Source organism: Scyliorhinus torazame, chromosome 2 (genome assembly GCF_047496885.1).
Source record: "Scyliorhinus torazame isolate Kashiwa2021f chromosome 2, sScyTor2.1, whole genome shotgun sequence".
In the NCBI taxonomy this organism is placed as follows: Eukaryota; Metazoa; Chordata; class Chondrichthyes; order Carcharhiniformes; family Scyliorhinidae; genus Scyliorhinus; species Scyliorhinus torazame.
Window position 1 is genome coordinate 326,290,458 of NC_092708.1, and position 21,849 is coordinate 326,312,306.

Consider the following 21,849-nt stretch of genomic DNA (forward strand, 5'->3'; position numbering starts at 1 on the left):
TTTCTCTCTCCCACAGGTGGTGATGGGGGAGGAGGGGAGGTGGAGGAGATGGGGCGTTGGCCATTGGGGGCTGGGCCAAGGGAGAAGCGCGGGCTTGGTTCCCGCGCTATGATAATCATGGCGGGAATAGAGAAGCAGGAAGGAGGGGGCGTCGCACGGTGCGAGCCGAGGTCACGGGGGGAAGCCGAGGTCAGCCAGAGTTTGCTGACTTCTGGGAGCAACATGGGGGGAGTAATTACGCTAGCGGGGGATCTAGCGGGGGGGTGGGAGGGGGGAGTTACTGGGTTGCTGCTGCTGGGGAGAGGGGGGAGCTGGTATGGGAGAGGATGGGCGGGGGGGCACCGCCTGGGGGAGATACAGCTGCGTGGGAACCGGGTGAGGAGCTGGAAAAAGGTGATGGCTAATCGACAAGGGGGGGGGGTAGGAAGCCCCCCAACTCGGCTGATCACGTGGAACGTGAGAGGGTTGAACGGGCCGATAAAGAGGGCACGGGTACTCGCACACCTTAAGAAACTTAAGGCAGATGTGGTTATGTTACAGGAAACGCACCTGAAACTGATAGACCAGGTTAGGCTACGCAAAGGATGGGTGGGGCAGGTGTTCCATTCGGGGCTAGATGCGAAAAACAGGGGGGTGGCTATATTAGTGGGGAAGCGGGTAATGTTCGAGGCAAAGACTATAGTGGCGGATAACGGGGGCAGATACGTGATGGTGAGTGGCAAACTACAGGGGGAGACGGTGGTTTTGGTAAACGTATATGCCCCGAACTGGGATGATGCCAATTTTTATGAGGCGGATGCTAGGACGCATTCCGGACCTAGAGATGGGAAAGCTGATAATGGGGGCAGATTTTAATACGGTGTTGGAACCAGGGCTGGATAGGTCGAAGTCCAGGACTGGAAGGAGGCCGGCAGCAGCCAAGGTACTTAAAGATTTTATGGAGCAGATGGGAGGTGTAGACCCGTGGAGATTTAGCAGACCTAGGAGTAAGGAGTTCTCGTTTTTCTCCTATATCCATAAAGTCTACTCGCGAATAGACTTTTTTGTGCTGGGTAGGGCATTGATCCCGAAGGTGAGGGGAACGGAGTATACGGCTATAGCCATTTCGGATCACGCTCCACACTGGGTGGACTTGGAGATAGGGGAGGAAACAGGAGGGCGCCCACACTGGAGAATGGACAATCGACTAATGGCAGATGAGGGGGTGTGTCTAAGGGTGAGGGGGTGCATTGAAAAGTACTTGGAACTCAATGATAATGGGGAGGTCCAGGTGGGAGTGGTCTGGGAGGCGTTGAAGGCGGTGGTTAGAGGGGAGCTGATATCAATAAGGGCACATAAAGGGAAGCAGGAGAGTAAGGAACGGGAGCGGTTGCTGCAAGAACTTTTGAGGGTGGACAGACAATATGCGGAAGCACCGGAGGAGGGACTGTACAGGGAAAGGCAAAGGCTACATGTAGAATTTGACTTGCTGACTACAGGCACTGCAGAGGCACAATGGAGGAAGGCACAGGGTGTACAGTACGAATATGGGGAGAAGGCGAGCAGGTTGCTGGCACACCAATTGAGGAAAAGGGGAGCAGGGAAATAGGGGGAGTGAGGGATGAGGAAGGAGAGATGGAGCGGGGAGCGGAGAGAGTGAATGGAGTGTTCAAGACATTTTATAAAAAATTATATGAAGCTCAACCCCCGGATGGGAGGGAGAGAATGATGGGCTTCTTGGATCGGCTGGAATTTCCCAAGGTGGAAGAGCAGGAAAGGGTGGGACTGGGAGCACAGATCGAGGTAGAAGAAGTGGTGAAAGGAATTAGGAGCATGCAGGCGGGAAAGGCCCCGGGACCGGATGGATTCCCAGTCGAATTCTATAGAAAATATGTGGACTTGTTCGCCCCGGTACTGACGAGGACCTTTAATGAGGCAAAGGAAAGGGGACAACTGCCCCCGACTATGTCTGAAGCAACGGTATCGCTTCTCTTAAAGAAGGAAAAGGACCCGCTACAATGCGGGTCCTAGAGACCTATTTCCCTCCTAAATGTAGATGCCAAGGTCCTGGCCAAGGTAATGGCAATGAGAATAGAGGAATGTGTCCCGGGGGTGGTCCACGAGGACCAAACTGGGTTTGTGAAGGGGAGACAGCTGAACACGAATATTCGGAGGTTGTTAGGGGTAATGATGATGGCCCCACCAGAGGGAGAAACGGAGATAGTAGTGGCGATGGATGCCGAGAAAGCATTTGATAGAGTGGAGTGGGATTATTTGTGGGAGGTGTTGAGGAGATTTGGTTTTGGAGAGGGGTATGTTAGATGGGTGCAGCTGTTGTATAGGGCCCCAGTGGCGAGCGTGGTCACGAATGGACGGGGATCTGCATATTTTCGGCTCCATAGAGGGACAAGGCAGGGATGCCCTCTGTCCCCATTATTGTTCGCACTGGCGATTGAGCCCCTGGCGATAGCGTTGAGGGGTTCCAAGAAGTGGAGGGGAGTACTTAGGGGAGGAGAAGAACACCGGGTATCTTTGTATGCGGACGATTTGCTACTATACGTGGCGGACCCGGCGGAGGGGATGCCAGAAAGAATGCGGATACTTGGGGAGTTTGGGGAGTTTTCAGGGTATAAATTGAGCATGGGGAAAAGTGAGTTGTTTGTGGTGCATCCAGGGGAGCAGAGTAGAGAAATAGAGGACCTACCGTTGAGGAAGGTAACAAGGGACTTTCGTTACCTGGGGATCCAGATAGCTAAGAATTGGGGCACATTGCATAGGTTAAATTTAACGCGGTTGGTGGAACAGATGGAGGAGGATTTCAAGAGATGGGATATGGTATCCCTGTCACTGGCAGGGAGGGTGCAGGCGGTTAAGATGGTGGTCCTCCCGAGATTCCTCTTTGTGTTTCAGTGCCTCCCGGTGGTGATCACGAAGGCTTTTTTTAAAAGGATTGGAAAGAGCATCATGGGTTTTGTGTGGGCCGGGAAGACCCCGAGAGTGAGGAAGGGATTCTTACAGCGTAGCAGGGATAGGGGGGGGGCTGGCACTACCGAGCCTAAGTGAGTATTATTGGGCCGCTAATATTTCAATGGTGAGTAAGTGGATGGGAGAGGAGGAGGGAGCGGCGTGGAAGAGATTAGAGAGGGCGTCCTGTAGGGGGATAGCCTACAGGCTATGGTGACAGCCCCATTGCCGTTCTCACCGAGGAACTACACCACAAGCCCGGTGGTGGTGGCTACACTGAAGATTTGGGGACAGTGGAGACGGCATAGGGGAAAGACTGGAGCCTTGGGGGGGTCCCCGATAAGAAACAACCATAGGTTTGCCCCGGGGGGAATGGATGGGGGATATGGAATGTGGCAAAGAGCAGGAATAACGCAACTGAAAGATCTGTTTGTGGATGGGACGTTCGCGAGTCTGGGAGCGCTGACCGAGAAATATGGGTTGCCCCAAGGGAATGCATTCAGGTATATGCAACTGAGGGCTTTTGCGACGCAACAGGTGAGGGAATTCCCGCAGCTCCCGACACAAGAGGTGCAGGACAGAGTGATCTCAAAGACATGGGTGGGGGATGGTAAGGTGTCAGATATATATAGGGAAATGAGGGACGAAGGGGAGACTCTGGTAGATGAACTAAAAGGGAAATGGGAAGAAGAGCTGGGGGAGGAGATCGAGGAGGGGCTGTGGGCAGATGCCCTAAGCAGGGTAAACTCGTCGTCCTCGTGTGCCAGGCTAAGCCTGATTCAGTTTAAGGTATTACACAGGGCACATATGACTGGAGCACGGCTCAGTAAATTTTTTGGGGTGGAGGATAGGTGTGCGAGGTGCTCGAGAAGCCCAGCGAATCATACCCATATGTTTTGGTCATGCCCGGCACTACAGGGGTTTTGGATGGGGGTGACAAAGGTGCTTTCAAAAGTAGTAGGAGTCCGGGTCGAACCAAGCTGGGGGTTGGCTATATTTGGGGTTGCACAAGAGCCGGGAGTGCAGGAGGCGAGAGAGGCCGATGTTTTGGCCTTTGCGTCCCTAGTAGCCCGGCGCAGGATATTGCTAATGTGGAAAGAAGCTAAGCCCCCGGGGGTGGAGACCTGGATAAATGACATGGCGGGGTTTATAAAGCTAGAGCGGATTAAGTTCGTCCTAAGGGGGTCGGCTCAAGGGTTCACCAGGCGGTGGCAACCGTTTGTCGAATACCTCGCAGAAAGATAGACGGAATGGGAAAAAGAAGGCAGCAGCAGCAGCCCAGGATCGGGGGGGGGGGGGGGGGAGGAGGAACCAGAAGGACTCTCAGGGTTGTTAATATATACTGTATAGTATGTATAGGTCGTTGCTACAGATAATTATATATTGGACTGTTAAATTATATTTTTGGAGAGTGTTACTTGTGACAAGGCAGTTGCCAATTAGGGCTAGTTTTCATTTTTGTTATTTATTATTTATTCATTTTTTGTTTATAAAATAGGTCATTGTTATTTGTGTTGTTATAATATTGTGTAAAGGATGCACAATGTACTGTGTTGGTTGACCAAAAATTTTCAATAAAATATTTAATTTAAAAAAATATATATATATTTCTTTAAATGAATGGAGGATACCTGCTTTGAATGTTGCTTGTCAGCAACATCAATCTTGAGACAAAGTGACGAACCAAATCCAGATGACTGTGAATTTGACATAACTCAAATTAAATTGGAAAACAAGGATTTTCTTAAAAATTGGGATAAATTGTTGAGTTGCCTTCCAGAGGAAAAACGGACTGACTTGAAAGAGTTATTGATATCACATGGACAAGTTTGTGGAGATAAATTGGGAAGTACTAAAATGGCGATACATGATGTAGCTGCGGGAAATGCTGTTCCAATCAAACAACATCCATATAGAATTCCTTTATCCCAATCCTCTGAATAATCTTGACAATAAGCTCTCAACATTGTCTTTAATGCCTGATGCCACCTTTCTAGCGCTCCCTGCGATTCTGGATGGTACGCAGTTGATTTAAATTGTTTTATTCCTAAGCTATCCACTGCAGTAATAAACACCCATTTCTTAAAGGTCCTCTCACATTAGCCTTCTTTACTGCCTGTTGCACCTGCATGCTTACCTTCAGTGACTGGTGCACAAGGACACCCAGGTCCTGCTGCATACTCCCCTCTCCCAATTTACAACCATCAGGGGTGAGCTGGCAAGGTGGATACAGAACTGGCTAGGCCATAGAAGGCAGAGAGTAGCAATGGAGGGATGCTTTTCTAATTGGAGGGCTGTGACCAGTGGTGTTCCACAGGGATCAGTGCTGGGACCTTTGCTCTTTGTAGTATATATAAATGATTTGGAGGAAAATGTAACTGGTCTGATTAGTAAGTTTGCAGACGACACAAAGGTTGGTGGAATTGCGGATAGCGATGAGGACTGTCGGAGGATACAGCAGGATTTAGATTGTCTGGAGACTTGGACGGAGAGATGGCAAATGGAGTTTAATCCGGACAAATGTGAGGTAGTGCATTTTGGAAGGTCTAATGCAGGTAGGGAATATACAGTGAATGGTAGAACCCTCAAGAGTATTGAAAGTCAAAGAGATCTAGGAGTACAGGTCCACAGGTCATTGAAAGGGGCAACACAGGTGGAGAAGGTAGTCAAGAAGGCATACGGCATGCTTGCCTTCATTGGCCGGGGCATTGAGTATAAGAATTGGCAAGTCATGTTGCAGCTGTATAGAACCTTAGTTAGGCCACACTTGGAGTATAGTGTTCAATTCTGGTCGCCACACTACCAGAAGGATGTGGAGGCTTTGGAGAGGGTGCAGAAGAGATTTACCAGAATGTTGCCTGGTATGGAGGGCATTAGCTATGAGGAGCGGTTGAATAAACTCGGTTTGTTCTCACTGGAACGAAGGAGGTTGAGGGGAGACCTGATAGAGGTATACAAAATTATGAGGGGCATAGACAGAGTGGATAGTCAGAGGCTTTTCCCCAGGGTAGAGGGGTCAATTACTAGGGGGCATAGGTTTAAGGTGAGAGGGGCAAGGTTTAGAGTAGATGTACGAGGCAAGTTTTTTACGCAGAGGGTAGTGGGTGCCTGGAACTCGCTACCGGAGGAGGTAGTGGAAGCAGGGACGATAGGGACATTTAAGGGGCATCTTGACAAATATATGAATAGGATGGGAATAGAAGGATACGGACCCAGGAAGTGTAGAAGATTGTAGTTTAGTCGGGCAGCATGGTCGGCACGGGCTTGGAGGGCCGAAGGGCCTGTTCCTGTGCTGTACATTTCTTTGTTCTTTGTTCTTTGTTCATTCAGGTAGTAATCTGCCTTCCTGTTTTTGCTTCCAAAGTGAATAACGTCACATTTATCCAAATTATACTGCATCTGGCACTGAATTTCCCACTCACCCAACCTTTCTAGATCATGCTGTAGGACCTCTGCATCCTCGTCACAGTCCACCCTCGCACCCAACTTGGTATCATCTGCAATAGATCGGGGATGGCCGGTGCACACACAATGGGCCGTAGGGCCTCTTTCTGTGCTGTAAAACTCTATTATTCTAAATTCAGCTTCTCTGGTCTCGCCACGTAACTGAGGCCCCTGTGTAGCCTACGGCTCTGCAGGAGAGATGGGTTAACATTACCTCCAGAGTACACTTAAAATGAAAACTGGGCACGCCTCTTGTCTTGTGATATTTTCTTGAGGCTCTCTGTCTTGCTGTTGTTTTGATTCGGTCATATGAAGGAGCTCAATTCTTTTCCGTTCTGACAAACGATCTCTGCCAAAATATTCGGCTATCTTTTCTTCCACAACAGGAGCTGAAACCGGAAAATTACCTTGTGTGTGTCACATGTTCAGTCATGCTTTACGTGAAAATAGCCCTGTCCCAATTAATTTGTTGTTTTAATCTTAGACTTACACGTCCTGAATGGCTGCACATAATAAATTTGTAATCATTCATACTCTGCAGGAAAAACCAGTTCCAAGCTGGATTCCATTGCTGTTTGGTATTCACAGTTTAGTTTGTAATGTCACACTATTAATTTATTTGTGTTCAGCCTCAAAAGCAGAACCAAAGACTGCAAAGTTTAACTCTGTGTCACTTATGGGAGCTAGGAGATGAAGATCCTCTAATGGCGACTTCCAACACAGAAGAACAATAACATGGACATCCCATGCGTGTGAAAGAAGCACATCGTGAGGCAGATTGTGACGCTAAATAGCATTTAACGCTGAATTGGCACATGCCTTGCCATTTTAGGCCTCACAGTCACACCAGGCCCTCTCTCCCTCACCACCATCCCCCAAGCCCCCCACCCCCCCTCCCACCACCACCCCAACAGGAGACATTAACAAGCTGGTGACCATCATCAGAGAGCAAGTCTCCCACCTCCAGCTCAGCCAGCAGTAGTGAAATAGTTACATTTCACCAAGGAGGTGGTCACATGAACCGTGTAACCTTCTTGAACCAGGCCTGCCGTTGCAGAGAAGGGAGAAGATGGTTCTGCCAGTTGCCATCAAGGTTACCATGGCCTACAATTTCTATGACAGCGCTTCCTTCCGGCTTTGAGCCGGCACCAACATTTCTCAGATGACTGTGTATCCATGGTGACCAACTAGACCTCACAGGATTGTCCTGCAATCGGGCCAGTTGCCACGTGTTCTGGTTTGTTTGAGGCCACAATGCAATTTTATCTGTATTTGTGATGCTTGAGCTTCGCACATGCACAGCACGCACCTGTGTATGAGCATTGCGCTCTTCCCTTTGATCTTCTCTCCATCAGCCTGATAAGCTCTGGCAACCTCATCTCTCACAGAACTCCTCCCATGCGCCCCCACCCTCCAGCTTTCTTATAAGTTTATGCCAATGCCAAAATGTGCCTTAACCTTTTCACCTTGTGTGTATCACAGCATCAGAGAGGTCACAGAGATCCTCCACACATGGAAAGCAGTCTTCCTTGTCTGCTCTCCAGATAGGTAGAAGCAGGAAGAGTGGGCAAGTGGCTTTGGCAGGATAGCTGGTTTGTCCATGGTGTAGGAAGCTATCAGCTGCTCCCATGTGGTTATGCAAGTGTCACACATCAATTCCAGGCAGCTAAGTACCAGGACCACATGGACATTGCAGCACTGCTCCAGAGCTTTGCCAGTCGCAACGAGTTATGGCTGAGGGCTTTGTCAGCATTGCCGGGTGCTGGCTGGCCTGCGCCAGTCCTGGGGGGAGGTGGCAGTCATTGAGTGATGTGGCACAGTCCTAGAGGGAGGCGGTCCAGACCCTGTGCTCCATGGCCGGGTGCATGGAGACCCTGGTCGAGATGAGAGCTCGCCTCCAGGACTATTGGGGGAACCCCTGGAGTTCGCACTATCTTTCCTACAGTCTGTCTTCTAACCTTCTCCTCAACACCCTCCCAGAAGGCTTAGCCTCGATGTTTTACATAGTTCTGCATCTAACTCCCTCTAGTGGTTGATTTGGACATAACATTAACCCTTACAGTTCTGTATATTTCACAGTATTTACAGTGCAGAAGGAGGCCATTCGGCCCATTGGGTCTGCACCGACCATTGCAAAGAGCACCTTACCTAAGCACATGCCTCCACTCTATCCCTGTAACCCAGTAACCCCACCTCACCTTCTGGACACTATGGGGCAATTTAGCACGGCCAATCCACCTAACCTGCACATCTTTGTGGGAGGAAACCAGAGCACCTGGAGAAAAGCCAAACAGAGACCGGGAGTAAGTGCAAACTCCACAGAGACAGTCACCTGAGACTGGAATTGAACCCGGGTCTCTGAGGCTGTGAGGCAGCAGTGCTAACCACTGTGTCACTCTTTTATAAAAAGATATTTAAAAAATCATTTGCAATTTGAAGATCACAATAAAATTGTTACGAAGCACTAAATTACAAGATAAAGAGCACATAAATTTGAAAGGAAACTTGTACTTACTGCAGTAAAAACAAACATTATTTTGGCTATTATAGCACGGAATTTAAAATATCCATTTTCCAGAGAGGAGCGCAGGGAAATATGTCTGGCCATATGTTAATATAAAATACCCCAGTAATAGAGTGCATGTGCAGAACCTGTACCCCATTGAGAGTCAGTGCATTGAACCCCTACTGCAGTGAGGATCAGTGTGTGTGCAAAGTATATGCCAGTGACAGTCAGTGAGTGTGGAATCCATAGCCCAGTGACATTCAGTCCGTGTGCATCCCGTACACCAGTGACAGTCAAGTGTGTAGAATCCATAGCCCAGTGAGAGTTCATGGGCGGAATTCTCCACAATCGGCGCGATGTCTGCCGACCGGTGCCAAAAACGGCGCGAATCAGTCCGGCATCGCGCCGCCCCAAAGGTGCGGAATCCTCCGCATCTTGAGTGACCGAGCCCTAACCTTGAGGGGCTAGGACCGCGCCGGACTGATTTCCGCCCCGCCAGCTGGCGGGAAAGGCCTTTGGTGCCCGCCAGCTGGCGGGAAACTGACTTTGCCGGGCGGCGTAAGCGCGGGAGCGTCAACGGACGCTCACGGCATCCCCGCGCATGCGCAGTGGAGTCCATGGTGAAGGCGGAAGGAAAAGAGTGCCCCCACGGCACAGGCCAGATCGCCCCGTGCCCCCCCCCAGGACCCGCCCACGCCACCTTGTCCCACCGGTAAGAGAGGTGGATTAATCCACGCCGGTAAGAGAGGTGGTTTAATCCACGCCGGCGGGACAGGCATTCCAGCAGCGGGCTTCGGCCCATCCGGGCCGGAGAATCGTCGGGGGGTGTGGGGGGCTGCCAACCGGCGCGATTCCCGCCCCCGCCGAATATCCGGTGCCGGAGAATTCGGCAACCGGCGGGGGCGGGATTCACGCCAGTCAGTGAGTGTGGAACCCATATCCCAGTGAGAGTCAGTGAGTGTGGAATCCATATCCCAGTGAAAGTCAGTGAGTGTGGAACCCATATCCCAGTGAGAGTCAGTGAGTATGGAACCCATATCCCAGTGAGAGTCAGTGAGCGTGGGACCCATACCCCAGTGGTCAGTGCAGTGAGTGTGGAACCCATACCCCAGTGAGAGTCAGTGAGTGTGGAACCCATATCCCAGTGAGAGTCAGTGAGTGTGGAACCCATACCCCAGTGAGAGTCAGTGAGTGTGGAACCCATACCCCAGTGAGAGTCAGTGAGTGTGGGACCCATACCCCAGTGAGAGTCAGTGAGTGTGGGACCCATACCCCAGTGAGAGTCAGTGAGTGTGGGACCCATACCCCAGTGAGAGTCAGTGAGCGTGGGACCCATACCCCAGTGGTCAGTGCAGTGAGTGTGGAACTCATACCCCAGTGAGTGTCTGTGAATGTGGAACTCGTATAATGAGAAACTGTGTAGTACCTGTCATAACATTCAAGGCTATGGACCAAGTGTTGGAAAGTGAGATTAGTTTAGATTTAGTGCAGTTTTGTTGGTGCAGACTCGATGGATCTCTTCCGTACTGTATAAGTCTTAAGACTATCAAGAAAGAGTGTTACTGGAAAACTTTTAAAATTTTAAACAGTTAAACACAAGCCCATTATGCTCCAACGTTCAGTCACTTAGAATAAAACAGACACTATTTATACACATTGAAACCTAGAATGTTAATTGGGAATGCCAAAAAAGGAATGTTTAATTGATGGAGAAGAGAAGCCTAAAAGAACTGTCCCAGGGGGAAGTAGCTTTTGGGATCAATCAGTTCTGCAGCAACCTTCCCAGGAAGCCTCTTCCAGATACATCTGGTTGCTCTTAAGTAAGCAACAACACCATTGCAGATGAATAGATTCAACACAAGGGTCCCCATTCTCGAAAATAAAGAATTAAAACTTCACTCATATCCAGCAATTCTGGCTGAAACATTTTTAACTAGAACTGGTTGAGGCTGCAGTGGTTGCTTGGTCAGGGCGGCACGGTAGCACAGTGGTTAGCACTGTTGCTTCACAGGGCCAGGGACAGGGCTTTGATTCCCGGTTTAGGTCACTGCGCGGAGTCTGCTATCGTTCTCCCCGTGTCTTTGTGGGTTTCCTCCGGGTGCTCCGGTTTCCTCCCACAAGTCCCGAAAGACGTGCTTCTTAGGTGAAATGGACAATCTGAATTCTCGCTCGGTGTACCCAAACAGGCGCCGGAGTGTCGCGGTTTTGGGGCTTTTCACAGTAACTTCATTGCAGTGTTAATGTAAGCCTACGTACGACACTAATAACGATTATTATTAGTAAATAGCTTGCAAACACTTGTCATCAAGACTGACACAAGACAATTGACACTGCAGCGAGGTGAAGGGCACTGCCATCCCAGAAACTGAGGAAGACTCAACATGCGGAAAGAGATGGGTGGAAAGAAAATTAATAAATATAAAATATGCAAAACATTCTTCCCTTCTGGAAGTTATTTGCTCATTTATTAAGCTTTCCCACATCAAACAAACAATTAGTTCGCAAATCTACAATATTTCCACGTGACATCATTGCCAATAAAAGGAAAGATATGGACTTGTATGGAATTTGAACGTTTGAGTGGAAAACTCTGGGAAACAGGAATATCAACGAGCCTCAGGATTTGAATTCCTTCCTTCTCTTTCACCTTCCAAATCTACCTGCACTTAACAGTAGATATGAAATAAACAACGAGAAAAGCAGTTCATTTTCTTTTACTTCAAAAAAGTGCTAATATAATATTGCTAGCCATCTGGTTAGGAATGAGACTGAGGGCTGTCACAAGAGTAGATACAAGTAATAAATGTTAAATGGATCATAATGTCACATCCCCCAGGATATTGATGGTGGTGGATTCAATGGAATTGAACAATGAGGAGAGTAGGTTAGATTGTCTACCTCTGTCGTAAGCAGGTCAGGTGCAGGCAATTAAGATGAATGTATTGCCGAGGTTTTTGTTTATTTTTCAATGCCTGCCAATCTTTTTATCAAAGGCGTTTTTGAAGGAAGTAGAGAAGATAATTACCTTGTTTATTTGGGGGGGGGGGGGGGGGGGGGGAAGGTGGCTAGGATTAGGACGGTGCTGTTGCAGAGAGGACGGCAGTCAGGGGGGTTGGGTCTCCCAAATTTATTGTATTATTACTGGCTGGCAAATGCTGAGAAGGTGAGGGGCTGGGTTAGAGGAGGGGGGGGGGGGGGACTCCCTGTGGGTCAGAATGGAGGAGAGTCTGTGTAGGGGGCGGGGTTAAGGACGTTGGCAACAGCACCACTCCCGATGGCCCCGGTGGTAGTGGCGACGCTGAAGATCCGGCTGCAGTTGTGGGCGGGTTCAAGGGAAATGCCGATTGAAGGGAATCACAGATTTGAGCCAGGAAGGTGGGATGGGAATTTTCAGAGAGGGGAGTTAGAGTATTGAAGGATTTGTTTCTGGGGCTGGTTTGCAAAGTTGGAGGAACTGGGGGAGAAATATGGGTCGGGGTGGGGGGAGATGTTTAGGTATATACAGGTCCGAAATTTTGCAAGGAAAGAGGTGCAGAGCTTTCTGATGGCACCGGCTCCAACGCTGTTGGAAAAGATATTGACGACAGGGAGAATGGAGAAGAGGGTGGTGTTGGCGATTTACGGGTGATTCTTGGGGAAGATAACGTATCGCTAGAGAGGCTTAAGGTGAAGTGGGAGGAAGAGTTGGGGGAGGATATTCAGGAGAGGACATGGTGCTAGGTGCTCTGGAGGGTGAATGCCTCAACTTGTGCGCGAGGTTGGGGCTGATACAGTTGAAGGTGGTGTATAGGGCGCACCTCACAAGGGCGAGGATGAGCCGACTTTTTGAGGGGGTGGAGGATGTTTGTGAATGGTGTTTGGGGAGGCCCACTAATCACGTTCATGTGTTTTGGTCCTGTCCAATACTGGAGGGGTATTGGAGGGAGGTCTTTAGGGTAATCTCAAAGGTGGTGCACATGAGACTCGCACCGGGACCCCTAGTGGCCATATTCGGGGTGTCGGATTGGCCAGGGTTGGAAGTGGGTGCGGGGGCAGATGTCTTAGCCTTTGCCTCACTAATCGCCCAAAGGCGGATTCTGTTGGGGTGGAGGTCGGCTTCTCCACCCTGTGCCTGAGCGTGGCGGGGGGATCTGCTGGAGTTCGTAATGCTCGAGAAAGTAAAGTTCAAGTTGAGGGGGAAGATGGAAGGGTTCTACAATTCATGGGCCTTGTTCATCATGCATTTTCATGAATTAGATGACGTCGAACATTGGGGAGGTGGGTGGGGGGGGTTGGAATGTACAAGTTATTGATGATTCTTTTTCGCTGGTGTTTTGTATTCAAAATGTTGGGAGCTGTGTGAGGGTGGGTGGGATAAGGGGATTGTTGGCTGGGGGATTGCCATTGCCTTGTTGTTATTGTTGATTATCTGTTGTTGTAAATTTTGATGAAGATGTGTAAAAGGAGAATAAAAATATTTATTTAAAAGAAAGGAGAGTGGGTTAGGATTCTCTCTTGTTGGATATAGTCATTACCTGACACTTGTGTGGCATGAATGTTACCTACCACTTCTCAGCACAAGCCTGAATATTGTCCAAGTCTTGTTGTATATGGACACACACTGCTTCAGTATCTGAGGAAACATTATACTGAACATCGTGCAGTCATCCATGAACACTCCCATTTCTGACCTTATGATGGGGGGGGAAGGCCATTGATGAATCGGTGAAGGTGATTGGGCCTAGAACACTGCGTTGAAGAACTCCTGCAGTGATTTCTTGGGATTGAGATGATTGACCTCTAAGAACTACAACCATTCTCCTTTGTGCTAAATATTACAACACTCAATGGAGTGATTTCCCCTGACTCCCACTGACATCAGTTTTGCAAGGGTCCTGGATGTTACCCTTGGCCAAATGCCGATGTCAAGGGCAGTACGCCTCACAATTGATGGCCACTTAAGGGCCTCATCTGCACACTGGTAATTTAACCATGGTGAAGCCTGGGAGCATTAGATGTGCACACTGTTGTCAGGCAAAGGGGAGCAGGGGAGAGAGGGGTTTTACCTCATTTGTGGGCCCACTGGGCATGTTAGAGGCAACTCCCTGAAGGTGTTTCCCCCTTCCCCCACCAGCTACCACCATCTCACTTTAACTCTCCCCCGGCTTTCTGAATCCAGCTCCCACTCAAACCCCTGAACCTGGACTTACCTTGGCTCCTAATATAGGAAGAGACTAAAGCTGTTTCTCCTCTTTCTCCCAATGACTTGACAGGAACTGACAAACATACCCCATTAGGGAAAAATGAATACCACTGCCAGGGAGACTGGGAGCCACAATCAGGTCTCCTCGTCGATAGCCAAACACCCTACATTACCCACAAGACATTGTACAATAATGAACTATTTCAAATCAATGTTAGCATTGTATTCAAATCAAATGATCAATGAACTTATCCAAGGTATATGACAACCAGGAAAACAATTTAACACATTGTCATATATTCTACGAATGGTAATCTACATCTAATTATTTTCTCTTCCTCTTTTATTTGCCGGTTCTGTTGGAGATGCTGATTTATACTGAGGTAAGGTTCTCAGTTTGCAGAATCCATTCAACTCTCTCAAGCCATTGTTCATGTGTGAACCTCAGTAATGAGTGTCATCAGTTCTCATTTCCAGAAGTACATTGCGGCAAGCGCGACCAGTCACCACCCTACATTCACACTCATTCACTTCCAGGATGTGTCAGTGAAGAGCAATCAAGAGCAAGAAAATCTATCAGTCTTCTCCTGTCAGAGGACACCAAGGCCAACTTTCACGTATACAGTTTAAATCAACTAATTAAGCATGGATCAAAAACCAAAACTATAATCCTCTCGGCCATTCAAAGCTATGGCCAGCTGAGTCACCAGGAAGACATCATCTCGCTGTGTGTCAGCATTCAGGTTCTGTGATATAATTCTCTCTCTCAACTTTCCCGCACCTTGGTGCTGCATAGGCCAGATATTTTTCTGATTCTGTAGCTATTTATTCCTGGCACAGGTCGCTAGTCTATCATCAGGGATTTATACAACCATAGAATGCCTACAGTGCAGGAAGAGGCCATTCGGCCCATCGAGTCGGCACCAACTCCCATAGGAGCTCGCTATCTAGGCCCACTCCACCACCCTACACTCGTAACCCCAGCTAACCTGCACATCTTTGGACTGCGGGAGGAAACCGGAGCACCCAGAGGAAACCCACGCAGACACGGGGAGAAAGTGCAAACTCCACAGTCACCCAAGGCGACAATTGAACCTGGGTCCCTGGCTCCGTGAAGCAGCAGTGCTAACCACTGTGCCAACGTGCTGCCCATATAGCTTAAGGGGCATTACACCACATCAAGCATAGCCACACTCACACTCAAACTAAGGGGCAATTTTAGCATGACCGATCCACCTAACCTGCACATCTTTGGACTGTGGGAGGAAACTGGGGCACCCGAAGGAAACCCACGCACATGGGGAGAAAGTGCAGACTCCACGCAGACAGGGCCCAGGGCGGAATCGAATCCAGGTCCCTGGCATTGTGAGGCAATAGTGCTAACTGACTGTGCGAAGTTTGTACATTATCCCCGTGTCTGCATGGGTTTCCTCCGGGTGCTCCAGTTTCCTCCCAGTCGAAAGATGTGCAGTTTTCTATTATAAATTTAGAGTATCCAATTCATTTTTCCAATTCATTTTTCCAATTAAGGGGCAATTTAGCATGGCCAATCCACCTACCCTGCACATCTGTGGGTTGTGGGGGCGAAACCCATGCAAACATGGGGAGAATGTGCAAACTCCACACAGACAGTGACCTAGAGCCGGGATCGAACCTGGGACCTCAGCGCAAAGATGTACAGTTTAGGTGGGGTGACAGAGATATGGCGGGGGAGTAGGCTGAGGTAGGGTGCTCTATTGGAGATTTGGTGCAGACCGAAGGGCCAAAAAGGTTTGGATTTGGGTTTATTGCCACGTGTACCGAGGTATAGTGAAAAGTATTGTTCTGCGTACAGGCCAGACAGATCGTTTCATCCATGAAAAAAAATCATCGGGCATACATAAATACACAAAGTAAATACATAGACGCAGGCATCGAGTGGAGCAGACCGGAGTGCAGTACTACTCAGTAGAGAAGGTGTGTGAAAAGATCAGATCAGTCCATAAGAGGGTCATTTAGGAGTCTGGGAACAGCAGGGAAGAAGCTGTTTTTGAAACTGTTATTGCATGTTCTCAGATTTTTGTATCTCCTGTCCGATGGAAGAAGTTGGAAGAGTGAAAAACCTGGATGGGAGGGGTCTTTGATTATGCTGCCCGCTTTCCCAAGGCAGCGGGTGTAGATAAAGTCAATGGATGGGAGGCGGGTTTGTGTAATGGACTGGGCTGTGTTCATGACTCTCGACTCCCTGTAGCTTCTTACGGTCTTGGGCCGAGCAGTTGCCATACCAGGCTGTGATGCAGCCAAATAGGATGCTTTCTGTGGTGCATCTGTAAAAATTTGAGAGAGTCAATGTGGACATGCCGAATTCCCTTAGTTTCCTGAGGAAGTATAGGTGCTATCCCCATCTTTTCTCAAACCCCGCTGCAGAGCCCCTTAACTAATACTTTATTTTCTCCAACCGCAAGAAGCGGTACAGGTCACCCAACCAAGCCGCTATTCCCGGTGGCGATGCCCACCGCCATTCCAGTAAAATTTGCCGCCGTGCAATCAGAGAGGCAAGGGCCACGACATCGGCCTTCCTCCTCTCCATGAGCTCCGGCTTCTCTGAAACCCCAAATATCGCCACCAAAGAAGAGAAGGGAGCTTTTGGCAAAGAGTCATCCAGACTCAAAACCGGTAGCTCCCTTCGAGTACCACGAATGCTGTCAGTCCTGCTGAGATTGTTCAGTGTTTTTGGTCTTTACTTTCAAGGTAATAATAATCTTTTAATAATAATTATTATTATTATTTTAGTAATAATAATCACCAAATATCGTCCACCTCCTCCTTCACTACCCTGGCTAAGACCGTGAACACTCCCACTCAGAATCTATAAAGAACATCAGCACTCCCTTACTTACCATGTTTATTACCTCATTAACAATTCCACCAGGTTCATTGGACTTATCCACCCTTTACAAATCCATGCTAGCTTTCTCTGCCCAGTTCATATTTCTCCAAATTCTCAGCCGATCTATCACTAATAAATCACAGTAACTTTTCCATAACAAATGTTAGACAGGTAGACCTGTAAGTTCCTAGTCTATCGCCCGTAATCTGAGTGAGAAAGAGATCCAGGCATTACATTAGTTACTGAAGGTGCCCGATCAGTGCCACGAGGCTACTGATAAGCGAGTGAAGTATGAAAACGCTCAGCTAGGACAATTAGTATAAATCTAAAAGAACTATAGCAATGTACAAAAATCAATTCAGGCTTCATTTTGGATGATGTGTCCTTGTGGTGGGCATTATCTGAAAAGTTCAAAGGAATGCTGCTAGCTTAAAAGCCCTTCTTTAGACAGGTAGAACTTGTATTTAGTGCATGAGTTGTGCAGATATTTTGAATAATTCCACAATTCACACCATTTGGCTTGAAAATGTGACCTGCACTTCACATGCAAAACCTACCAGATCAATCAATGTTCTGGGATTCATTCCCATGACTGACATCATCATTGGGTTATGTTCCTGATAGGAAGGGATAATGCCTATAAGCGAGACAGGCACCAGAATAGGTTAGCTGTCATCAGTTTGTTCTTTATCCAGAAATGCTTGGGCTAAGAGATGCATATGGACTCACTCTAATAATGCACTAGATGAGTTTCTGGCTGTGGCTAATATTACTACGTACCGGAGGTGTCCCATGGTCACTGTAACCTCTTATGAGCACACTGTACTTCTACTTGTGAAATTTAAGTTTCATTTCAGATTATCTGGATCAAAGTCTTCTTTCTGTCAGCTTGATAGATACACTGAGGTTGGACCTACGACACATCATTGAGAGCTTTACTCATTATCTGGTTGTGTTACACATGATTTGATATTTGATTCCAATAGAATGGGGCAAATTTCTCCTGTCAAAGGTTTAATGTAAAACGTTTGATGTGAGCACAATGTAAAGATTGCGCTGTTTTACTCAACCCAGTTCCTTCGTAAAATACAGGAGGAAAGTGATCCATTCCACAGCACTGACAAAGTGACATGGCCAAAGAAAACTTTTTAAATAGTGGAAATGATCCTACTAAGAAATCTCAAGTTAGGGCGACACAGTATCACAGTGGGTAGCACTGTTGCTTCATAGCTCCAGGGTCCAGGTTTGATTCCCGGCTTGGGTCACTGACTGTGTGGAGTCTGCATGTTCTCCCCGTGTCTGTGTTGGTTTCCTCCGGGTGCTCTGGTTTCCTCTCACAAGTCCCGAAAGACGTGCTGTTAGGTAAATTGGACATTCTGAATTCTCCCCCAGTGTACCCGAACAGGCGCCGGAATGTGGCAACTAGGGGTTTTTCACAGTAACTTCATTGCAGTGTTAATGTAAGCCTACTTGTGACACCAATAAAGATTATTATTACCTTGAAAGTAAAGACCAAAAACACTGAACAATCTCAGCAGGACTGACAGCATTCGTGGTACTCGAAGGGAGCTACCGGTTTCGAGTCTGGATGACTCTTTGCCAAAAGCTCCCTTCTCTCTCCACCAGCTGAGATTGTCCAGTATTTTTGTTTCAGATTCCAGCGTCCGCAGTAATTTGCTTTTGTCTTGAAAAGTATCTCACTGGGCAAAACATATCGCATCGGAGGATCCCTGATTTCAAGATTTAACTTGAATTATGTTAGGCAAATCCACATGCACACTATACTGATGTGACACGTGGAAATACATATATCAGGAAAAGCGCAAACGTAAAAGCGTTTGGTGTTAACAGGTTGATTAGTTCTCGCTCGCTTCACTGAAAAGCTCCCCCTTCAAATCTTCATTCAAATCCCTTTTATTGCATCTGCTCCCATAACCCGTTAGTTGCAATCCATCTGAAAACAACTCGCTGCGTAAACAAACATTAAATAAAAAACAAAATACTGATGATGCTAGAAATCTAAAATGAAAACAGAGAAGGTTCATACGGACCCTGTTAACTGTTTCTCTTGCCACAGATACTGCCAAACCTGCGGAGTTTACCCAGCAACCTGTTTAATCAATTCCCACTGCCTCGGAAAGGCAGCCAGCATAATTAAGGACCCCTCGCACCCCGGGCATACTCTCTTCCACCTTCTTCCATCAGGAAAAAGATACAAAAGTTTGAAGTTACGTACCAACCGACTCAAGGACAGCTTCTTCCCTACTGCCATCAGACTTTTGAATGGACCTACCTCCTTTCAGTTGATCTTTTCTCTACACCTTAGTTATGACTGTAACATTACATTCTGCAGTCTCTCCTTCCTTCCCTATGTACGGTATGCATTGTTTGTACAGCATGCAAGAAACAATACTTTTCACTGCATACTAATACATATGACAATAATAAATCAAATCGCTGCGTAAACATATACACCTCAGGTTCTCTCTAGTTATTTAGCCAATAACTTGTGTTACTGAATTTTCTGCCACTGAAAATAGTTTCTCTTAATTTAATCCATCAAAACCCACTTTGAATGCCTTTAATCAAATCTCCCCTTCACCCATCCTGCTTTCTGGAGAGAGGACCCATTTCTCTCGCCTCTCCGCTGAACTGGAGATTTCAATCGCCAGCAAAAAAAAAGCAAATTACTGCGAATGCTGAAACAAAAGGAGTCATTCAGACTCGAACCGTGAGCCCCCTTCTCTCTCCACAGATGCTGCCAGACCTGCTGAGATTGTCCAGCATTTTCTGTTTTTGTGTCTTTAGCCGCTCCTGTTCATTTAAACCCGCTCCTCGCCCTCTCCAAGGCATCGGCGTCCTCCTTAAAGTGTAATGCGCAGAACAGCCCACAATATTCCATCTGGGATTTTATCAGAGCTTTTACAAAGTTTTAGCATTTTGTTTTTGTAATCTGCATCCATTAGAAAACACAGGACCCCATACACCTAAAAAAAACTTCTGCCACTCTCAAAGACCTGCGCCTTTACGAACTCGAAACGAAATATGGGTCTCCCTTTTCTTGCAATTCCTTACTGAGTTTATAGATTTTTTTACTCCCCTGTGTTGGAAATGCATCTGGACGCTCTCCAGAAGTCTCTGACTATCCTCCTCGCTGTTTCCGAGTTTCAGAACACCTTCGAAGCTTGGAATTGTGTCTTGCCGCACACATTTATACACTGCTTTTCCAAAATGTGCACTGGTTATTTTTGTGTTCCCGCCTGGGTGTGGAGCAAGCGACCTGACGCGCGTTAGGCAACAGCCAGACTCTCACAACCAGCAGCACCAGGCGCTCGCCTTTACAAACAACGTTTGTTTTGCTTTTTTGCTACTCCTTTTTAACACATAATAAAAAAAAAACAATAAACTGGGCCAAACAGAGAAAAGGGGGGACTTACTGTGAGAGGTAGAGAACAGACCAGGAAGATAATGCTCATCAGAGTCAGCAGGATGAGATGTTCCACCTCTGTGAAGTGGGTGAAGTGGCTGCGGGTTCCCTCGCTCAGGTTGGCGTTGCTCACCCGCCTTTGCCTGCGGTACATTCTGGTCAAGCTGATGGCGACCGAGCCATTGCACAGCATCACGGCAAAGACCAGGATCACCATGAGGGTGGCGTACAGCACCGAGAAAGGCAGGGTGCCGTCTTCGTGGGCCATGTCAAGGAAGCACCATGTCCCTGGGCAGTACTGCTTGATCTTCCCGAAGCCCATCAGGGGCATGGAGCAAACCAAGAGGGAGCAAGTGTAAACGGCGGGAAAGATCAGGACCACCCGGCGCTTGGTGAACTGCTGCTGGTAAAAGAAAGGGTGGCTGATGGACAGCCAGCACTCCAGGGCCATGGCAAACAGGATGCACATCGAGGCTAAGCCGAAGAACGACATGGAGAAGGAGAAATAGTCGCACAGGGTGTTGTTTTTTGCCAGGGCGGTCAGGGTGCGGTTGGTGGCGTAAGAAGCGAAAACCATCGGGCTGATGAGGCATTTCCCGAAGAGGTCAGTCAGCACCAGGCCGGTGACTAAAACATAAAAGGCAGACACCTGTTGCCTGCTGTGCTGCCTGTGTTTGCCCAGGATGACCAGGGCGATGATGTTGCCGATCAGTCCAGTGGTGAAAAGTAAGGTGCTGACCACTACCCTGCCATCCTGGTGTACGTGGGTGAGGTTTTCACAAGATGGCATCCTTTAAACCCCGTCGGTATTCACTTTGGCCCGTGGCAAATATGAGGAAGAGTAGAAATAGACAGGAGGTTGGAGGGTTGTTTTTTCTTTCTTGCTGTGGTGCGGCTCTAAGCGGCGGCAGTGTTGGATTTGGCGGGCTTTCTTGATGCCGAGTGTGAGCCGGAGTGCTTCAGGCTTCCATCTGCGCTCAGCCCCTGTACCAACCTTTTATACATTGAAGCAGCGTTCAATCAGAGAGCGTCAATTCCGTCAGTCACAATCCAACACACGCAGGAAGAGTGACTAGAAGTGTCCAGATGTCCCTCTCTGTGTAGTTTGAGCCCCGGTGTTCCCCTGGAAGCACCCTTTCCCAGTTACTGATGTGAGGAAGCACTTTGGCAGTGCAGCACACCAGCCCCTTTTTTGTGCTCTCCTGCCCCTCGCTGTCAAAAGTTTTTGGATTTCAATTCATTTACGGGATGTGGGTGTGGCCCCGTTGCTAATTGCTGGTTGGGTTTTCGCAGAGAACAGCCAAGGGAGGGGGCAGCCACATCTGTTGTGGAATACACGCACAAAGCAGAAAATGCTGGGTAAACTCAGCAGGTCCTGCAGCATCCGTGGAGAGAGAAATGAGTGAACGTTTCGAGTCGCTGCGGCGCTTCCTCCGAACTGAAGAGGGATGGCGATGTAATGGATTAATGCATTGCTG

The 21,849-nt window shown here is 48.2% G+C and overlaps 1 protein-coding gene across 1 annotated transcript in view; it reads right to left on the reverse strand.

Annotated features, from left to right (window-relative positions):
* The window catches only part of LOC140400958 (prostaglandin D2 receptor-like), a 34,145-nt gene extending 12,558 nt beyond the window's left edge, over positions 1-21,587 (reverse strand). The window contains exon 1 of the mRNA XM_072489749.1: positions 20,382-21,587. Coding sequence (XP_072345850.1) covers positions 20,382-21,161 — 780 coding nt within the window. The 5' untranslated portion in view covers positions 21,162-21,587. The remainder of the gene's footprint in view (positions 1-20,381) is intronic.
* Positions 21,588-21,849: the final 262 nt, after the last annotated feature.